Below are 18,324 nucleotides of genomic sequence, written 5' to 3'. Positions count from 1 at the left end.
CTCCTTCAACTGCTCTAAGCACTCATACTATAGCACCAGGAGACACAAAAACCCATACCTGAGACATGACACTCTTCTTCTACCTTCTATCTTCTTCTAGGTAACAGCCATGTGACATTCAACCTAGAAGAAGTGACACCTCTACCCACCTATATCAGGCATTACACCACCAGCAGCTGACAAGGAGCCGGATGGGAATGCCTGACCAGCAGCTGGCCACAGCATTGGTTCTGCTCACTCTTCCCATTGTAAGCGAATTCAACAGGGCAGATATCCTCCCTTTTCTGGCAAGGGCTGCTTTTTCAAGGATCATAACAATAAAAACCTCAAGTCCTCCATGTCACATTCTGGAAGATGAAGGTGCTTTCTGGAGGGAGGGGAGAGATGCTGAGAAGACTGTCTTCTGAACAGTCATTGGCATGGTTCAGAGCAGCCATCTGACATCTTAGAAATAACAGAAATAAGTCTACATCTGCCACCTCGACTGCAACACTGGCCCTGCTCAGTCCTTTCATACAAAGATTCCACTTATGCCCTGCAACTAAAATTCTGATTCATTCCTTGATTATTTCATGCTTGCACTATGGCAATAATGTTTGTGCTGAACTACTTTAATTTCATCCACACTCTACAAGCTACTCAGAGCTTTCCTGCTTGTTTTGTTTCTCACTGCAGTATCCTTGCTATTTGCATACCCGCTTTCTTTCTTTATTCTCCTATACGTATTCAGCTACATATTAAACCAAGATTGGAAGTTCAATGTATTGTTGCAATCATTCAAGAATCTCTGGGCAACAGCCACCTCCAACTTTGTGGGTTCTCCAGTCCATTTGTTGAGCTTGTATCACAGCTGCTACCCAAACATCCCATCTTTCTTTTGTATGTTTAAAATATGGAAGTTTCACATGTTTATGTCTAAAATAAAGAGCCAGAAATATTTTATATTGTTTCTTATTTCAATGACTAGAAATAAGTTAAGCTGACATTTAACTTTTTGCTGCATTTCAGCACATTTTTAGATTTGTGAGACAGTGCACTAGTTGTCGTCATTCCAGATGTTCTCTACAAATATTCCACAGTGTTCACACTGAAAGAAAATGCAACAAAAAGTACATGTTTAAAGAAGTGGGGGTCCATCCTTCCTCTTCCCTCCCCCCAAATCATTAGCAGCACTTTGTACTTCTTCATTTTAAGGTAGGTAACGAGAGCTGTGATTACAGCAGTGGAAAGCAAAAGAACTTTGATGTACTACTGGAGCAACTGTATCTGAAACGCTGAAGATTTCATATAGCATCTGTTTTAATTATTTAATGTAATTGTGCTGTGGCACAGAAAAGCTTCATTAAAGAAATAAAGTTAAGGTAAAGTCTAGTTCTTTGCACCTCTTATATTTAAGCTTCTCAAAGCTGTTCAGCTGCCAATGGCCTATCTGCTCAAAAACAGTAAAGAAAAGAAAACTGTGTTCAAAAATCAGGGATTTGCTTTAATGCGTTTAAGTCATTAAAGGAGAAGTTCCAGAAGGAATCTTGCCAAAAAAGAAAGAAGACAATTTCACCATAACCGTGTTCAATATTTAAAAATTCAGTCAACCATTTCATTGTAGACTGGATACCACAATTGACTGTGACAGCACTTGGAATAAACCGTAAGTATTGCATACAAGAAAAGGTGGCAAGAAGAGACAGAAAACAGTATTACTGGTATTCAATAAAGAAATCATGTCTGTGTCTAAGTAGAAACTAAATTACTATCCGAGGTTTTCTTAGCAGATCACATAGAAATTTGCCAACAAAGTAAATGACAATATTCTCAATCAGAGCAGGGTTCCCCAGCAATATGGATTAGTAAAAATGCCACCACAGCCTACTTGGACTGCTTCTGGCCAAGTTCTCCTTAGTGAACTGCTAACATTAAATATTCACCACATGTTCACCACAAATGATTGCGGATTCCTTACTTGCATGGGGCTAGATTTAGGAAGATATATCCTAGTCTCAGGGATATGGACTTGAAAACCTCATTTCCTCATTTTGATAACAAAACCAAAGATAATATTTTCTACATGTTACTCCAAAACTCTGAATAGCTAAAGATAGATAAAAAGCACTTCTCCTTGACATATTTCTAAGGGCAGACTTTGATACAGACACCACAGACAAGTATGTGTCTACTGTACATTTGTACAGTGCCCAGCACACAGAAGTGAAAACTCATGCGCAATTACTATCAGAATAGAAATATTCAATATAGTCAGTATTTCTTGTTTATTTGAGAAAACTTGGCAGTATACCACTTGCTTTAGCCGCACACATTAAAAACAAAGGTTCATGCTTAGACAGTAACAGCAGAGTCTCCAGCTACCGGTTTCCATGTTTTTCTTATGAAGGAGTGCAGCAGTGACTTCTGGAACAACTGTTACACTAATAAGACTGCAGATGGAAATGAATGCATTGCAGCTGGTTTCAGCAAGGTTCAGTGAAGACAACCATTCGTCTCTGATGAACACAGATAAAATATTCACAGTTCAGTTTACTGATCAGATCAGGTATTAATGGGAAGACTTCTCCTGGTTCTCTTACCACTTAGTTTCTCTTTAGAATATCAGCTTTAAAAAAGCGAAGTAGAGAGATAGCCAAAACCTGCTTGTTTCGACCATCCAGCATTTAACGGAGATGAGTACACTTACAGTGAGATAACTGCATACTGTATGCCAGAGTTTTGGTTGATATCAAGATTTATTATTCTGCAGGACAGAAAGAGTGAAATACTGACCAAAGCAAATAGGCCATTAGTCACCTCTGGGTTCAATAAGTCTTGATGCTTTCCTTACTGTGTGCTGACTATTTCCTGTCCAATTCACATTAGCAGCTTATCTAATGAGAACAATCTAAGCAAAGAGATAGAAATTCACACATTTACAAAGGACATCACCAAGTTACATTTCATCACAGTTAACACCATTTGCTATTCTCTCAGGAAATAACCTTTACTGATCTTTCCTGTTTTAATGCCAGCAATTGCTTTTGAGAAGAAAGCTCAATTCTTATATTCACCGCTGGTTATATTTTAAATAACAGCGTCTTAAAGGACAGCAATAACTGCCTAAGTGTTGTAGGACAAAGCATTCACACGCTGATAGTGGCCACTAGTATGACAGTGTGACCGCAGTTCCTGTTCTTAATGGACTTTTCTTTCACTCACAGGGTCATCCCTACTTTTGTGGAGCCTATTTTTCTTCTATTAACTTCTACTTTTGCTCCAGACAGTTGCACAGTATTGCACAGAGAAGGGATCTAACATTTTAGAGAGAAAGAACATCAGTCAGAACAAGCACACAAAAAAAACAGAAGCATCCTAAGTAGTGCTAATAATTTTACACAGAAAATGAAAGATATCAAAGGTACAAAGAGAAAAAAAAGATGCCTTGAATACACTACAAGATTAAAGATGGAGGGGTAAAAAAGAAAAAGAAAGAAACTGTACGCATTTCCTGCACAGAGTTCGCTTTACAAAGAGATAGTTAAATAAACAAGTAGAAAGAACATGTACACATCCTTGGCCAAGCGCCTGCTTGCTTTTGTTCCCTGAGAAGTCCAAATGGTTTCGATTACTTAAAAGGGAGTATTCCTTGAACGAGGCCACCGTGAGTCAGCTGGCAGCGCAGAGGCCGAGCAGCAGAGCAGCCTCCGGGAGAGCAGAGCGCTCCAGCCCGCCAGCACCAGGCCACAACTCAACCTGGCAACTCCGGGTGCCATGAAAGCACCATCTTCCACCACACCCTGCCCCGGGGCAGCACAGACTCCCGCTCCATCCCTGCTCATCACGCAAATACTCGGGGGGGGGGGGGGGGGGGGGAGATCACATCGTTAGTGATCTCCGGAGACTCCAAGAGGAATTTCCCGATTTGTGTAACAGAGGAAGGAGTAACATTTCACCACAGCCACTTCTGGTTTTCTATGATCTCATGCAACAATTCTCCCATCAGTTTTGCATAATAGCTTTCCAGAGGGGTGGGGGGAAAAAAGAAGAAGAAGAAAGATAGGAGTAGGTATATTTTTAGCGTGGTTATAGGTAAGCCTTTTAGAACTGCTACCATTTCAGATACAAGCATGAGTCAAGAGATGCACCAGAATCTCATCCAAAAGTCCTGACCCTCTCGCTTCCCATTTTTAGGACTATTACAAGGCAAAATAGGGTCTGATCAGGTCACTGGCAAAGTGCTTTCAGCACTCACAGATGCAACGCACTAAAGTTGAGAGGCTTGTTTAAAGCCTAGAATATTATGCTTTGAAATACTGTACATTGCTCAAGGGAGGGCCAGTGCCAGTCAGAAGGCCCTCGATCTGGTAGGCGCTTTGACTGCATATTGCTGTATGATTTTAGATTAAAAAAAAAAAGTTATATTTACAAAAATGTTTCCAAACTGGTGAGAAGGCACCTGAGTTGCTATCTGTCACTATTACGGATATTAGCAACATGCAGCATTCTGCGAGAATTATAAGGATGCACTAAAATAAATGAATTTAACTTGCTCTTCATTCAGTACGATTAATCTAACAGAAAAGATGATATTGAAAAGAAATCCCACAGGACTACCCTGAACTACAGCCAGGATCCACACCTACTTCTTACTTCCCCTGTGCTACGCCAGTTCTACATTCTCGTTAGCTGCAAATAACACGGCCAGGCTCTATTTGGCACGTCTCAGGCAAACCGTAAAACACAATCCTGGAAAGAATACTTTGCCAAAACACACACAAATATACATGCGCACAGAGAAATCCCCATGGAAGCGTAGTTAGAACTTCCTGTCAAAAACCCTAAAAAAGAGCATCTAGGAGATTGTCTCCGTTCACTCTCGCAGCTCCTATTTAAGGACAAGTTGCTGTCTTTTGTTTTCAGGGTTCTTTGCTCATTTCTGACCGTGGTTTAAAGAGCTACTAGCGTAGACTTAACAAAGTTTCTTTGGAAAGGCTGATTATGTTTCCTTCTGGCTTTTTGACAGACCCCATTTAAAACGGGCCTTGATTTCTTTCCTCATTTAATTATCTAGTCTTTATTTTCTGCTCAAATCCCAGGTTTTATTTTTCAGCTGGAGTAAATGTTATAGTCCGAGTCGTGTCTGGAGACAACAGGCTTATTTTATAAGGCTTAAAAATGCTGTCCTTTACAATTGCCCAGTGAAGGGTGAGCTCCATGGCGCGGACCTCACGGCTTCGTACGGGGAATGCCCAAGGCACAGAAGTTCAGAGGATCCTGTCTCCAGGGAGGCAGAACATTTAGGTGCCTTCATACAAACATTACAGACCTGACGGCTCTCTGACTTCTAATCAGTAATCGAAGTTTATCCTTTCTGAACTCATGTCTGAGAGGAGTATCATTACATTTCCAAATGGGAAGGCAAAACATACTTGCACCATAAATCTCGTGAAGCCAGGAAAACTCCTCATCTCCAGAACTTCAAACCAGTTCCTGGGCCGTTCTCCTTCCACAACAACATGGGGCAGCAACAGTGTTTTCTAGAGGCTGCAGTGGAACTATTCCACAAGCATGGTATAGGACAGATATATCCTGGGGAAGACAAAGGCTTGAGGACTCTCTGCTATATGGTGGTGCCCTCTTTCCTCCCGCAGGCTGGGAAACCACATCTGGCTGGCTGCTTTCAGACCTCTCCACTCCCACCTCAGGATTTATTACAGAACTCTTAAGCCTGAAAATACAGAAGCTCTGCAAGCAGGCAAGCACAGCTGTAAATGTAAAGAGGCCTCAGTTGCTATAAATCAGGAAAGCTCAGCTGAAATCAATATAGAGCCATAGTTCAGGCTAATGGAGGTCCCGCAGAGACATGGGTATGTTGGTCAATACTCAGAAGATGGCTGTCTTCTGATGGCTGGCAGAATCTGTCCTGGTCTTATTTACTCTGGTTGGCAAATTACCTTAGAAGCAGCTTAAAATTCACCAGCATGCATTCCAGCACAACTTTCTTCCCTGTCCATAACTGCTGGGGCTGGGCCAGCAGATGTTGTATGACTAACTGGAGGAGAGCTGGCCTAAACATCCGAGAATAGGAAAGGGAAGTAGCCAACCAGATAATGTCTGCAGAAGAGCTTGGAAACCATTGACACAGACTAATTGCTTACTGCAGAGTAAATTTTCCACTCTCTGTAGGCTTATTTTATTTATATCTGTAGGCTTCCTAGTCATGTCCAAAACCCTTCCCACAGGACAGACACTGTTAGTAAATAAACTGCTTAGCCAAGCCCTGCTCAGGATTTCTAGGATATTCTGGGGAATGAGGAAGAGAGGAGAAAGAGCTAGCAGGAGCACGAGACTCCTTTCCTCACCTAATTCCTCACCTTCCCTTTCTCCCTTTCTTGGGATGATGTCGGCAGCACTGCGACTCCCTCAGAGCACTGCATCAACCCTGCAAATGTCCTTTAGGAACAGCCACCGCTTTCCCCAGTCTCTGCTTGCCTTACCCCTCTGTGGCACAACCCAAACCCTTACCCTTGACTGGGAAGAGCCGCTGCTCCTTGCAGGCAGGGGCCACACACGCACCAGCTCCGGGAGCACACAGGTCTCCAGGTACTTCCAGGATGGGCTAGCTCAGACGCAGGACACGCAACCCGTCCAGCCAGGGCATGCAGTATCTGCACTGCTTCCTCACACCTGTATTTCACATCACAAAAGCTTTGGCCAAGACCTGTGTTCTGTGGTGGGAATACTCGACAACCAAACCGCTTTTCTCCGGGAATGGCATTTCAAGCTATTCTGTGCAAACAGTAGCCTGACAAAGCATCATGAGAACATGATATTATATCCTCTTCTGCTTTCTTGACAAGTACTGGTAAATATATCATTTCTGCCTTTTCCATCTCCTAATTTACTCCTTTTATCAGCAATAGTGACAAAAAGGTTCTAATTAGATAATGCTAATCAGGTAGAATGGCATGTGATTGACTACTGAGAAGTTGCTATATGTTCTCTGGGGACACACACACACATTGGCTATTTTCCTCGTAGAAGCAGGAGATTTATCGAAAGACAAAAGGATGCAAAAAACAATAGGTAAGGTATAATTACATATCAGGGCTATACATTTTATTTTGACATAAATCTAAAAGGATTAGTGGGTGGTAAAAGCTTTTTTTGGAGGGGTGAACAAGCAATATTACTCACAAAGGAAGAACTAAGCCATCACAAAAATAGGATTAAGAAAACTGTCATATGCAGAGACAAGTTAAAAAAAAGTATTGGACTAGTTAAAAAAAATAAGTGCAATAACTCAAGCAAAGAGTTTTGACATATATGGCAACAGACTAATTCAAGTACTGTTCTTTCTCAGACATTTTTCTTTAACAACCTGCAATGAATATTCCAAATACATTTCTCAGTAACAAAAAAACAAAATAAACCTGCCAAGTGCCACTTAACTTGTAATATTTTATACAGGACAGCAGATAGGAATAGACCATTCATTCCAACATACAGATTTTTCCTCACTTCATTTCTTTCCACTCAGAGTTTGGGGGGCTTAAAATTACTCTGCAATATGGAAATAAAACTTGTGACAATACTTGCCACCTGCTAATAATCTCAAAGTTTAAGCAAAAAAAGGTCATCTGACCTACACTGCTAAAGTGTATTTTGCTTGCATGACCTCATTTGCAAGTGAGACATCTGGTATTTTGAGATCTAATAAAGAAAATATGAGATCCAGTATTTTTGTAGATTAATGAAAAACTAAGCTCACCTGTAATCATTCGTTTCCAATGAAACTTATGGTCTGCATAACAGACAGGAGTTGGCAGTCAAAAATTGACATTTGCCTGTTTATCTGATATTAGTATTCAGACTTCTTAGAAAGTAGTCTTTTTCCTTCAGATAAGACTAGGCCTGCACAACATTCCTCTCGTGATAGATTTCAAATATTTGGTGTTCATCCAATTCTTCCAAAAAGCATGCATAAGGTCATTATGAGACATGAAATCTTCACAAATGCTCGCTAGACGTTAGGTATTTTTGTATACAGAGTCAACATAGCTACTAACATGATTTCCAGTTTTTTGAAAACTTAAGATACAGACCTGGAATTTTCTAAACCAGTACCAACCAGCAAACTGCATGTCTAAGGCAGTGTTCTGAAGTACATTTTTATTTGTGGCATTTTAAAATTGTGCCGAGACATCACGTTTTCCTTAAGAGACTTACAAGAGTAAGGGGATAAACAAAAAACACCGATCACATCCTGCCTTCTCAGCATCACTCATCATGGTGTGATACTACACTGATGTGTCTCATTGTCATCACACCATACTGGAAGAACAGGTATACACAAAGCATTAATTGGAAAGTTCCTAGTATCTTCTGGCCTGGATTCTTAGAGTTTTCCTAGCAGGCTCAGAGGCAAATGGCAAGCATGGGAAGCTACTGATTGGGGAAGGAAGGTAAAGAACAAGTTTGTGGGATTATGCGGGTTTTTTGGAAGTGTCAAAGAACTAAAAAACAGATGGAGAGAAGCAGGAGAGTAGTAAGGGAAACTCTGCAGGTAAACAGCAGGAATGCAAGAAAGGATGGGATGTGTGTGCCAATAGCAAAAGGGGGAAAACGAGAGTTACCACCGGAAACAGCTGTCTGAATGGGAAACAGGGATGGGTTTATTGTTGGACTCAAGGAGAAGGGGTAAAGAGCACAAGTTTAAGTGCAAGCCAAAGGAAAGTCAAACATGGGAACTCGCATACTTAAACAATGTTTTTCAAAGCTGTTGTCTAAAGGGAGGTCAGCACGCAGTTGCTTCTGGATAAGAGCTTGAGTGTGAAACATCCTGACGCCTGCGGAGAGTTTGCAAGGAGGTTGGTAGAAGACAACAAGCTGTAAAACTAATTCAAGTTCCTATTTCTGAGCAACAAAACCTAACAATTTTGACTTTGGAGGTATTTCACATTTCACTCCAGTCCTCTGAAGGTGTCAGCTCACCTGAGTACGCCCAGTAAGGATCCCCCGAAGCCTTTCGCCTCCGTATCTGCACAGAACTACCATGTCTGCTTTCATGCAGGGAGCCAACATAACCTTCAGTCAGAGCTGGGAAGAGAAGAAGGAATCATTAGAAAAATTATGCTTAATTCCTGGATTTTAAGCTGCAAACCCTGAATCTTTGCTAAGCAGAGACTATCGATTTGGCACTGCTTAAAAGTAAATACAACAGGTGTATTGTATGTTAATTGTATTTATTTTAGCCATGAAAACCCACCATCCAAAGATGATTCACAGAAAACAGGACTCATTGGTGCCCATATTCTGATCCGGCACATACCTGCCTAACTCCAGAGATTTCCATAAGGATATTCTGATGTACACAAGCAAATAAACATGAACCATGACATATTATCGCTTTTTCTCAGTCTAGACCCTAAAGACAGGGTAAATTTATTTTAATAATCACTACCAAACTAATAATTGTAATACTACACAAAAACTATCAAGATCTTTAAAAGAACACAGATGCAAGATTGTGGCACGCAGCCATACTATGTTATATTCTGGCTGTCACAGCCGCATCCATCTTAAAATCTCTGCGTGGAAGTGTTTCACTTGGGACAGAACAAATCTCCCCTGCGTCCTGCAGACCCGAGCCCGTGGTGCAGTGGCTAACAGTCTGAACACCAGCAAGGCTCAAGCAGCATCGCTTCATGCGACTCAGTCAAGCAAAGCAGACATGCAGCACTGCCTTCCAGCCAGAGGAAGGTTGCGTAAATCAGACAAACATCCAGCGGGCAATACCAATGCCTTATGACGTGAGAGTAAGGGGTCAGGAAAGAATAAATCCTTGTTAAACTTCACAGAAGAAAACGAATTACATTCATCAACCAAAATAGAAAAGAACGCATCCTACATTGCATCCCAGGATTTTTTTTCCTTTATACAGCTAATGATACTTTTGCCTTCTAAAGGAATGCACAGCTCTCATGAAGAAGTGGGTTTTTTACATGCAAGTTTGTTTGCTTCTATACATCTGACTGAACCAAACTGGAGGTGTGCAAATTTACAGACGTCAGGAAAAAAGTCTAATGAATTCAACTACCTTTCTCAGAGCACTGCAGCTGAAGAGCTTTGTGTTACAATACACGCACACAAAAAAACCCTTAGATTGGTACATGCAGAATGTGAAGAACAAGTACGCACCACCTGGCAATTTAAGCCCAACTGATCTCAAACCACTTATTTAATCAGTAAGAGACTAGCAGAATAATTCTAATTAAAACTTTGGAAAACCACCTAAAGCTTCGCTACCTGTATCCATTCACTCTGAGCATTATATTCCCATCTATTCTCAAGCCAATTACAGCGGGGCTGTAACAAAGCTTGTTATAGACCTTTACAGAACACCAAGCACCAAAAACTCAGAATTTGGCTTTCCTCCCATTTGGAATAGTTGGATTAGTAGTAGTGACACCCCCTTGGTGGCACAGTGGTAGAGAGCATGCAGTGTCCAAGGAGTACATATGCTCAACAGCTTTATAGACAACATTCATTCTGCAACACAGATCATCGATTTCTGCAGGTTTTTGGAATCCTGAAGAGGTAGAGAAAGTCTAGAAATCTCAGGAAAGACATTACAAGTTTGCCACTGTCAGATCTCCTCTTGGGCAAGCAAAGGTACATTGTGCAATTAATTACGAGCCTCTGATTTGAATGAGTTTTCCAGATTTCTTGGCAGCTTTCTAAACTCCAATTCACTCCAGGCTGTGAGCTAGAAACATTAGAACAGATCATGCTACAAGGATTTTTAGGCAACACTGTCACACACCTTAGTCTCTCGTCTGGTTTATCTTAGCATCTCCACCTGGATGGGAGGCAACTGCCACTCACACCAACAAGAAAGATAACAGATGAGAGGTGTGGGGACCCAAACCCTCTGGCAACCCCCCCCCCAAATACCTGAGACAGCAGAAGTCCCAAGGAACTGAACAGAGAAATAGCTCAGATAGGTACATAGAAAGGCTTTCAGAAAGCCTGTCCCACTTACTCGCTTAAAATAACGTGTCCTGGGAAATACACTAGTTCTAAAGTCCCTCCTTATTACAAAACAGGAGACAACAGTAACTTCTTTCTGGTCATACTCTATGAAGAGGAGGCAAATAGCTGCAGATTCTTCCCCCTCACCCCAAATAAATTGTGATTCCTACAGCCAGAAGGATTCTACCCAACCACCTCCAAGAGGTAAGGTGGTCATGCAAGTATCTGCTCACTGAACCCTTCTGTGTGCCTTACAATCAGAAAAAAGAAACTATGTCTAAAAAAAAAACAAAACACACAACAAAACAAAACTGTATTTGTTGAAGAGAAAAGACTAGGTCAGTGCATAATATTTAAAATAAATTGTAAAACCCTTCGTACTTTTAGCTTGAACCGTCGGAGAATATCCACATGGCAACTATGGTATGGCTGTGAATCTTACTATTGATTCTCAGTATCCTTCGTGCAGAAAATTAAATTATGCAAATCCCAGCCTTCATGAATCCCTCACTTTAATATGAAATGGAACATTTGCTTAAGTCAGCATCTTATTTATGCAATTAAAAACCTGACATTCTTGTGAAAACATGAAGTTTTAGTTTCCTGCACAGACACTTAATATATTTGTAAGTTTATTTGTACTTATAAAAGGTGAAGAGCCATCTTGTACACAAATTTAATTCTACCGAAAAGGATATTACAAACCAAGAGGGGAGCTCAAGTATTTATCAGGAAAAACACAGAAAGACACTTGTTTGTTGCATTACTAAGTATCTTCTGTAGGACTGGAAAGAAAACAAATTGGAATGTAGTGTTCTAAGCAAAACCCTGCAACCACCTGTTTGGCAGATCAATATTAATGTCAACAGTCCCCTTACAGAAGGGTGATAATCTGCCAAGCATTGGCAATTTATAGAAGATGTGCGCCTTCTGAAGAACTGCAGAAGCTCTCCAGAAAGGATGGTAAGTCGAGATCTCCGGCCATGCTGTGAACGGGAAAGGTAACTGGTCTGCCTCTACCAAAAACCATGACACCACCTTCTTTCCTGGGCTGGCTCCATTCCCTGGTCTGTTCACAGGATGTCCACACACTCCTGCAATGGGGCCACACAACCACACTGGAGGAAAACATTGTGGGAACAAGTAGCTGTTGGTGGGAATATCTTAAATACTGAGGTCAAAAACATCAGCTAAGGAAACCACAGGCTCAGTCTCATGGTGCTTCTGCTCTGAGGCATCAACTGGGGACAACAGTCTCTTGTCCTATTGAAGAGGTGCAAGGTACAGAGCAGAACATACAATGGCTTCTCAGATTCGCCTGTAATTCAGAAAAACTGAAAATATTTTGCCCAACCAAAAACTCATGTTTTGTTTCTACCTGAAACAGATGAAGTTTGGAAGAGCCAAAGCATTGAAGTCAAGTTATTTCAAAGAAGAAAGCGTTTTATGTATTTCAAAATCATGGGTCATTTCAAACAGGTTTTGCATTTTTTCCGAATGGGTGTGTGTGTGGGGGGGGGTGCCTTCCTACCCACAACAACGAAAATTTACCAGGCATCTCAGTGCTGTTGAAACTGCTTCTTTCACTGAAAGAAATACACACCCAGAAGATCTAGTTCAGCTCCAGCCACCAGGGTACAGTTACTTATTTTTGTGAAACACTCATTCCATGGTTCCTGAAGCCATGTAGGTGACTCGGACAAACTCAACTGAGATCATCTTGTGTTCAAGATCAGAACAATTTTTAGAAGAAAGGTTTAAGAGAGTTAAGACACCAATTGCTACAAGTTTCCACTGTTCTTTCTCAGTGGGGAGATGGTTAACAGTTCAAGAGCAGGAAAGTGATTTTCTGTTCCACTCCTGCAGAACTGGATACTGGAGAGCAGCCAGCAATTAGACGGGTTGGTCCAGCACAGAGCAAACACGGGGAGGCTGTGCTCTGCTGGGAGCCCTGGACAAGTGGGGAAGTCAGGACAATAAAAGGGTAAGAACAAGCTCCAGGAAGGCTCAAAACAGAGCAGGCAAAATAGAGGAAGAGGAGGAGATTAGCACACACACACAGCAGGAGACAGAGAGAGGAAGAAAAGGGACGGCAAAAGACCTCTCCCTGCAAGGCTCGATGCAATACATCATGCCAACGCTGATGGCAGAGGAGTAATGAATACCAGAATACATGGTCTGAGACTTGCAAATACACGATTAAAAGAGAAGGGGACCAATTTGACACTCAGATACACAAGCGTGAAATTAAATCCTGAGCAACTCCTCTGGCTGCTGCTGCAGTATTGACATCTATCAGGTGTAACACCTGCAATCGCTGGAGCTGTGTTGATGCCTGTCCGAACTACTTCTGCAATGAACAGAGGATCCTTCAAAGCTAACATGGAGAAATCTCTTACACACAATTTCATATAATTTTAATCGGTACTGAACGCTACATGATTTCAGATGATGTGCTAAATGAATCAACCCATGCTGCATACCTACAGACAGCAAAAGCAATGCAATGCTGTGATGTTCCTTAGCATTCTCATCAGCTTTCCGTTCACTCTGTCTCAATATATTAAGTTTCCAATAAAAATTATTTGATAAGTACCCTCAAAGGTAAAATAAGGTAGCTCCTGCCTGAATACGTTACTGGCATTCATAGATCACATGAAAACACAAAATTTTATCCCCAATCTACCTTAAATATAAAGCTATTATACCATTCAGAGAGATTATACCCTGGGCATTAGTTTTTAAAAGGAATCAAGCCATCAGCCATGTAAGAAAAACCCTTTAAGGTCGATACTTTATGTCTGAATGGTGAAATCATTAGTTATGATGGTAGATTAACTCAAAGTAGATCGTGTGCCAAACTCAGATTCTTTTAAGCCTCCTCTGAAGAATTGCACAGAAATCCATTTTCAACTATTCTGATTAAAATGGTACAAAGTCCCTCAGGTACACACAGAGCCAACTGATATTAATTCAGTAGCTTGCCACTGCAGGCTAAACTCACAGTTGAATCCGTTTTAGTCCGAGTCCCTAATGTGGACACACTTAACTAATGCAGTTCAACCAGGTGCTATTACCGGAACACCAGCTGGCTGCTGGAGCCAGACTTCGGCTAGTGGAATTTGGTACTCTTAAAACAGGGGTGTAGAAGTAAAATCCTGTTAGCATTTAGTCAAAGTGCTGAACTGTAAGCAACGCTAGCAATTAGTTCTGTATCAAATTGAGGCCTGCAGACAGGAAGCTTTGTTTCAAAAACAAGAAAACCGCTATTTTCTTGAAGACTACACAGCAATGCATTTTAAAAGGAGGGGCAGGGGAAGCATACAAACATAACCTGAAGGGTTCTTGTATCATCTCTTAAACAGAGTTTAAGAGATCAGTGAGCAGAGACTCTCAGCCATCTGCAAGCCTAAAGCTTCAAGCAAGCCTCACTGGGAAAAAAAAAAAAAAAAAGCATATTTTCAACTAGGTGCATTTATTATATTTTTAATTGGACTGTACTAAAGAGAACTAGGTAAGCTGTAGACACTATTCACTACAGCTATTCACTATGCCACATGTTCAGCTGACAGAGTTCAGGCTTCCAGGCAGTTTGTTAGAATAAATACAGTACAGTGAGCCAGGAAGGGAAGAGAGTGAAAAGAAAATAACTGATAGGAAACTGATTTATGATACGTAACAATTACAAATATATTTGTACTTAAAATAAAAAATGGTTAAATCCATCTCTTTAGGCTCTTCCACAGGCAACTTCCTAAACAAAACTAGGCCATTTGCCTCAAATATTTTACCACCTTTGACAGCAAATAAATTTAGTAATATTTCAGGCACAGCCAATCCATTTTAATAGTGCATTACTTTTAAATAGACCCTTCAGCCATGGATTCCATATTTTGCAGAGATTATTTTGTATCTTGCCAAAAAAGGATGAAAGTTAAAACAACATATGGCGGTCAGACAGCATCAACAAATTATGTTCTGAATGAGCCTTCCTCCTTTGATTAGGCTGCAGTGATTTCTTCTGATTATCAGATAAAAGACACATTCTATTCTATTCTCCCATGAATGCACAGGCAATCTTCACAAACAGCCTTCCATTAACGTAATATGGGAGTTGCAACCAAAGTTTCTCGGGACTGAGTGGAGTAACAGACACCCGAACTCTACGACTGCCAAGAGATGCCATTTCCCCAGACGACAGTCACCCAAGCCAGCCCCTTAATTCCCATGAGAACATAATCTGCAGGCCTATTCCAAAAAGTGACGTGGTACTTTTCACACCATTCACTGTTGTTTGTGTGTCTGATAAATGATGTGGTAGCATTGCAGAGCCTAAGAACAAGAGTATAAATGCAGAGCACAGCAGGCCTTTACAGGAACTAACCAGCAGACTGCAATTTGAAGATGAAAAATAGACCAGGGAACACACTGTCAAACTGCGGGGATTAATTTAACTAGTGGAATTAAAAGTCCTTGTCCCAAACATGAGTAATACACCAGTCACTAGATGCATTAACCCTTGGTAACCTGTTCCACCCAAAGCCAGTGAGTTACGTGTAATGCATTTTGCTTTACTCCAATATATCAACACAACACAAGTCCTATAAGCATTAGAGCTGATGCAAATAAGCAACAGAAAACAGATTCAGTGCAATCTTTTCCTTACATTTCAAGGGACAGAGTTTAAGGGCAATAGGAAAGTCTACTTCAGAGCAAGCCTGATGCAAAACCAGAACAAGGACAGGCACCATACTACGGTGCCAAGTGCTGCCAGCCACTCTCAGGCAGAGCAGATGCCTTCCCGAGGAAGAGCAAACCAAACTCTCCCCCATCATGGCCAGTTTCCATGGATCTTTCTCTCAGCCTGTCTGGCTTTACAGCAAGACAAGTGAAGCTCATTAGCAAGACAGCCAGGCAACCTCACATCATACTAACTGTGCCCCATGAAGGGGACTCATAAAAGGAAGCTCGGGAGGCCAGGAAGAGACAGATGCTGCTGGATGATCAGAAAGGGCTTAATTTTGCATTTCATGGCTTGCACACACTGTTGGCATCAGCTGCGCAAGGTAAGACATGGATAGTGCATTTGGATCATTGATGTCAACTGGCATCACCAGCAGTACTTCTGCTAGGAATAAGCAGAGTTGGCCAGATAACCAACAGTGCCAACAATTCCCATCTCAAGATAAACAAACACAAATTAAACTGACTGCAGCATCATCCTTCCCACAAGGACTGTGCACTGCAGCAAGGTTTTTACTGGAGGACTTGTGCAATACTCTTAGACCTAGGGATCTGAGACCATGGTATGTGAGCTCACATCTACCAGTATGCGGGCAACTCGTCAGGAAAAAATCCCGATTGCCATCTCTTCCCCAGAGAAGACGCAGAGACACTGAGCAGAAGACATGCCTGGACAGCTGAACTCCTCCAGGATGGCAGTGCTGCTGTTGGTGCCCTGTTGCAAACTGTGTGATACTCGAGGAAACTCAGTTGGAGGACCCAGCTTTAGAACCACTCATCCCAGATCACTGGTAACTACCAACAGACTAAAGCCAGCCATATTTGATCCAAACCCAGAATAAAACCTTTATCTCCCTGAACTGTTTCCTGACACTTTTCTGCATGTATGTAGTTCATTTACCTTAAAGACAAAGTTTTTCAGACTGGTATTCTAGGTATTTCATTTGAGATACTTTAAAGACTAAGGCACAGTACATCCTGAAAGTCAGACTCTTTTTAGGCATCTCTGATTTAAGTAGTCAGAAAAAAAAATAATAATAATTGGAAGCAACTGAAAATTCTGTAGCCTTGAAAACGTTGGGCCTGTGCATCCTGCACAGTCCCTCAGACTTCTGTTAACCATCATTAATCTGCATTTCTCAAGAGGAGGGATCCTTGGCTTTGTTCACAGCCTCTCCATACCGTACTCCAGAGAGGTCGCATCACCTCAGAATTTTATTCATAATGATGCTTAATGCAAACAAAGAAATAAAACTTCAGAACAGAGGGTCACAGGCAGGGCTGACCTCCCCAGGAAAGCGGATGCTCTCTCAGCCAGTGCCAACTGAATCACAGCAGACCCCAGGGAGAAAATGGGTAAACTCAACTCTCCTTATCTAGAGTAGCCGGGTCAGAGCTAACCAAGACAACGAAGACCCAGGTACCAGGGCACAACGACTGCTCCCAAAGCCAGCTCCAGTATCTTTTGTGCTGCTTCCCCAAGTGCAAGCTTGAAGTCAAGCATGGAGCAAAAGCTAGAAGCCAGAAGTGGCACAGCTCCGTTTACACGCCACGTCACGTGAATCCATGAGCGCATGCACACTGAGACAGGGCCACCTTAGTCTTTATTCATGGCACGGTTTACCTGGGAAAATGTATAAACTGCACATGTATAGCAGAGACTTGACTGTACAATTAATTAGCAGTGGCAAAAGCGGGTCTTTATTTCACTTCTTCCCTTACTGCAGAAGTATCCAACCTTAAGGGTGTTACAACATAAGGTAACACTGTGGCTGGAAACACCTGTCTCACGAATGCATTCTCACATAACGAGGTGCTGCAGCATGCGTGGTATCGTAAGGACAACCCCTGAACAAATAAACGTTACCCTAATGGAGCATTTTGTAGCTTTGCTTCCTTAATGCAGAATCACACTGCTTTTCATTTCACTAAAGCTAGCAATACTCACAAAAACACACAAACTCAAGCAAAATCATCAATTTCCCCTCTCTCCTCAGAAAAGGATTTAGCACATACCCACTGCCAGCATTTGCCTTATTATATTAAGGCCTTATTACATTGTCAAAACATAGTCCCATAAGTCACATACTAAGAAGCATCTTAAAAAAAAGACCAGACCAGTCAAAATAAACATAGCAAAGGACTCTGTGATGCAGCATCTGCTCTGTGCAGGACCTCTGTCTACCTGGGCTGCAGTCCTGCCAAACACATTCATACTTCCCTGTAGGTAGCCTACAGTTTGATTTACTCATGTCACTATCCCGTTAAATCCACCTTTGTTCCCAACATAAGCAGAGACAAGCACGTATATAACAATCACAGCCTTCATGGCTAATATACCTTATATTGAGTCCCAGTCACTGAGAAAAAGGCTTCAGCAGTATAGCAAGCTACTCTCACGGCCATTGGCACAAGATTACTGCTATAACCCTAGAAACACTTTAAGTAGTGTCCTCTGTTCCCTTCCTTCCCGATATAACATTTAAATATGGCCAGTACTACTAAGAACATGAGATATCAAAAGCCTGCTAGATCGGAAACCGTTCCTGCCTAAGGGCATGACAG

General features: G+C 41.6%; 1 protein-coding gene across 3 annotated transcripts in view; it reads right to left on the bottom strand.

Annotated features, from left to right (window-relative positions):
- The window catches only part of PTPRG (protein tyrosine phosphatase receptor type G), a 412,828-nt gene that overhangs the window by 311,214 nt on the left and 83,290 nt on the right, over positions 1–18,324 (bottom strand). For all 3 annotated transcript variants that reach the window (XM_067303422.1, XM_067303421.1, XM_067303423.1), the window contains one exon: positions 8,977–9,081. In XM_067303422.1, coding sequence (XP_067159523.1) covers positions 8,977–9,081 — 105 coding nt within the window. The remainder of the gene's footprint in view (positions 1–8,976; positions 9,082–18,324) is intronic.

This window comes from Apteryx mantelli, chromosome 12 (genome assembly GCF_036417845.1).
Source record: "Apteryx mantelli isolate bAptMan1 chromosome 12, bAptMan1.hap1, whole genome shotgun sequence".
Taxonomy (NCBI): Eukaryota; Metazoa; Chordata; class Aves; order Apterygiformes; family Apterygidae; genus Apteryx; species Apteryx mantelli.
This window is presented reverse-complemented; position numbering and strand designations above follow the sequence as displayed.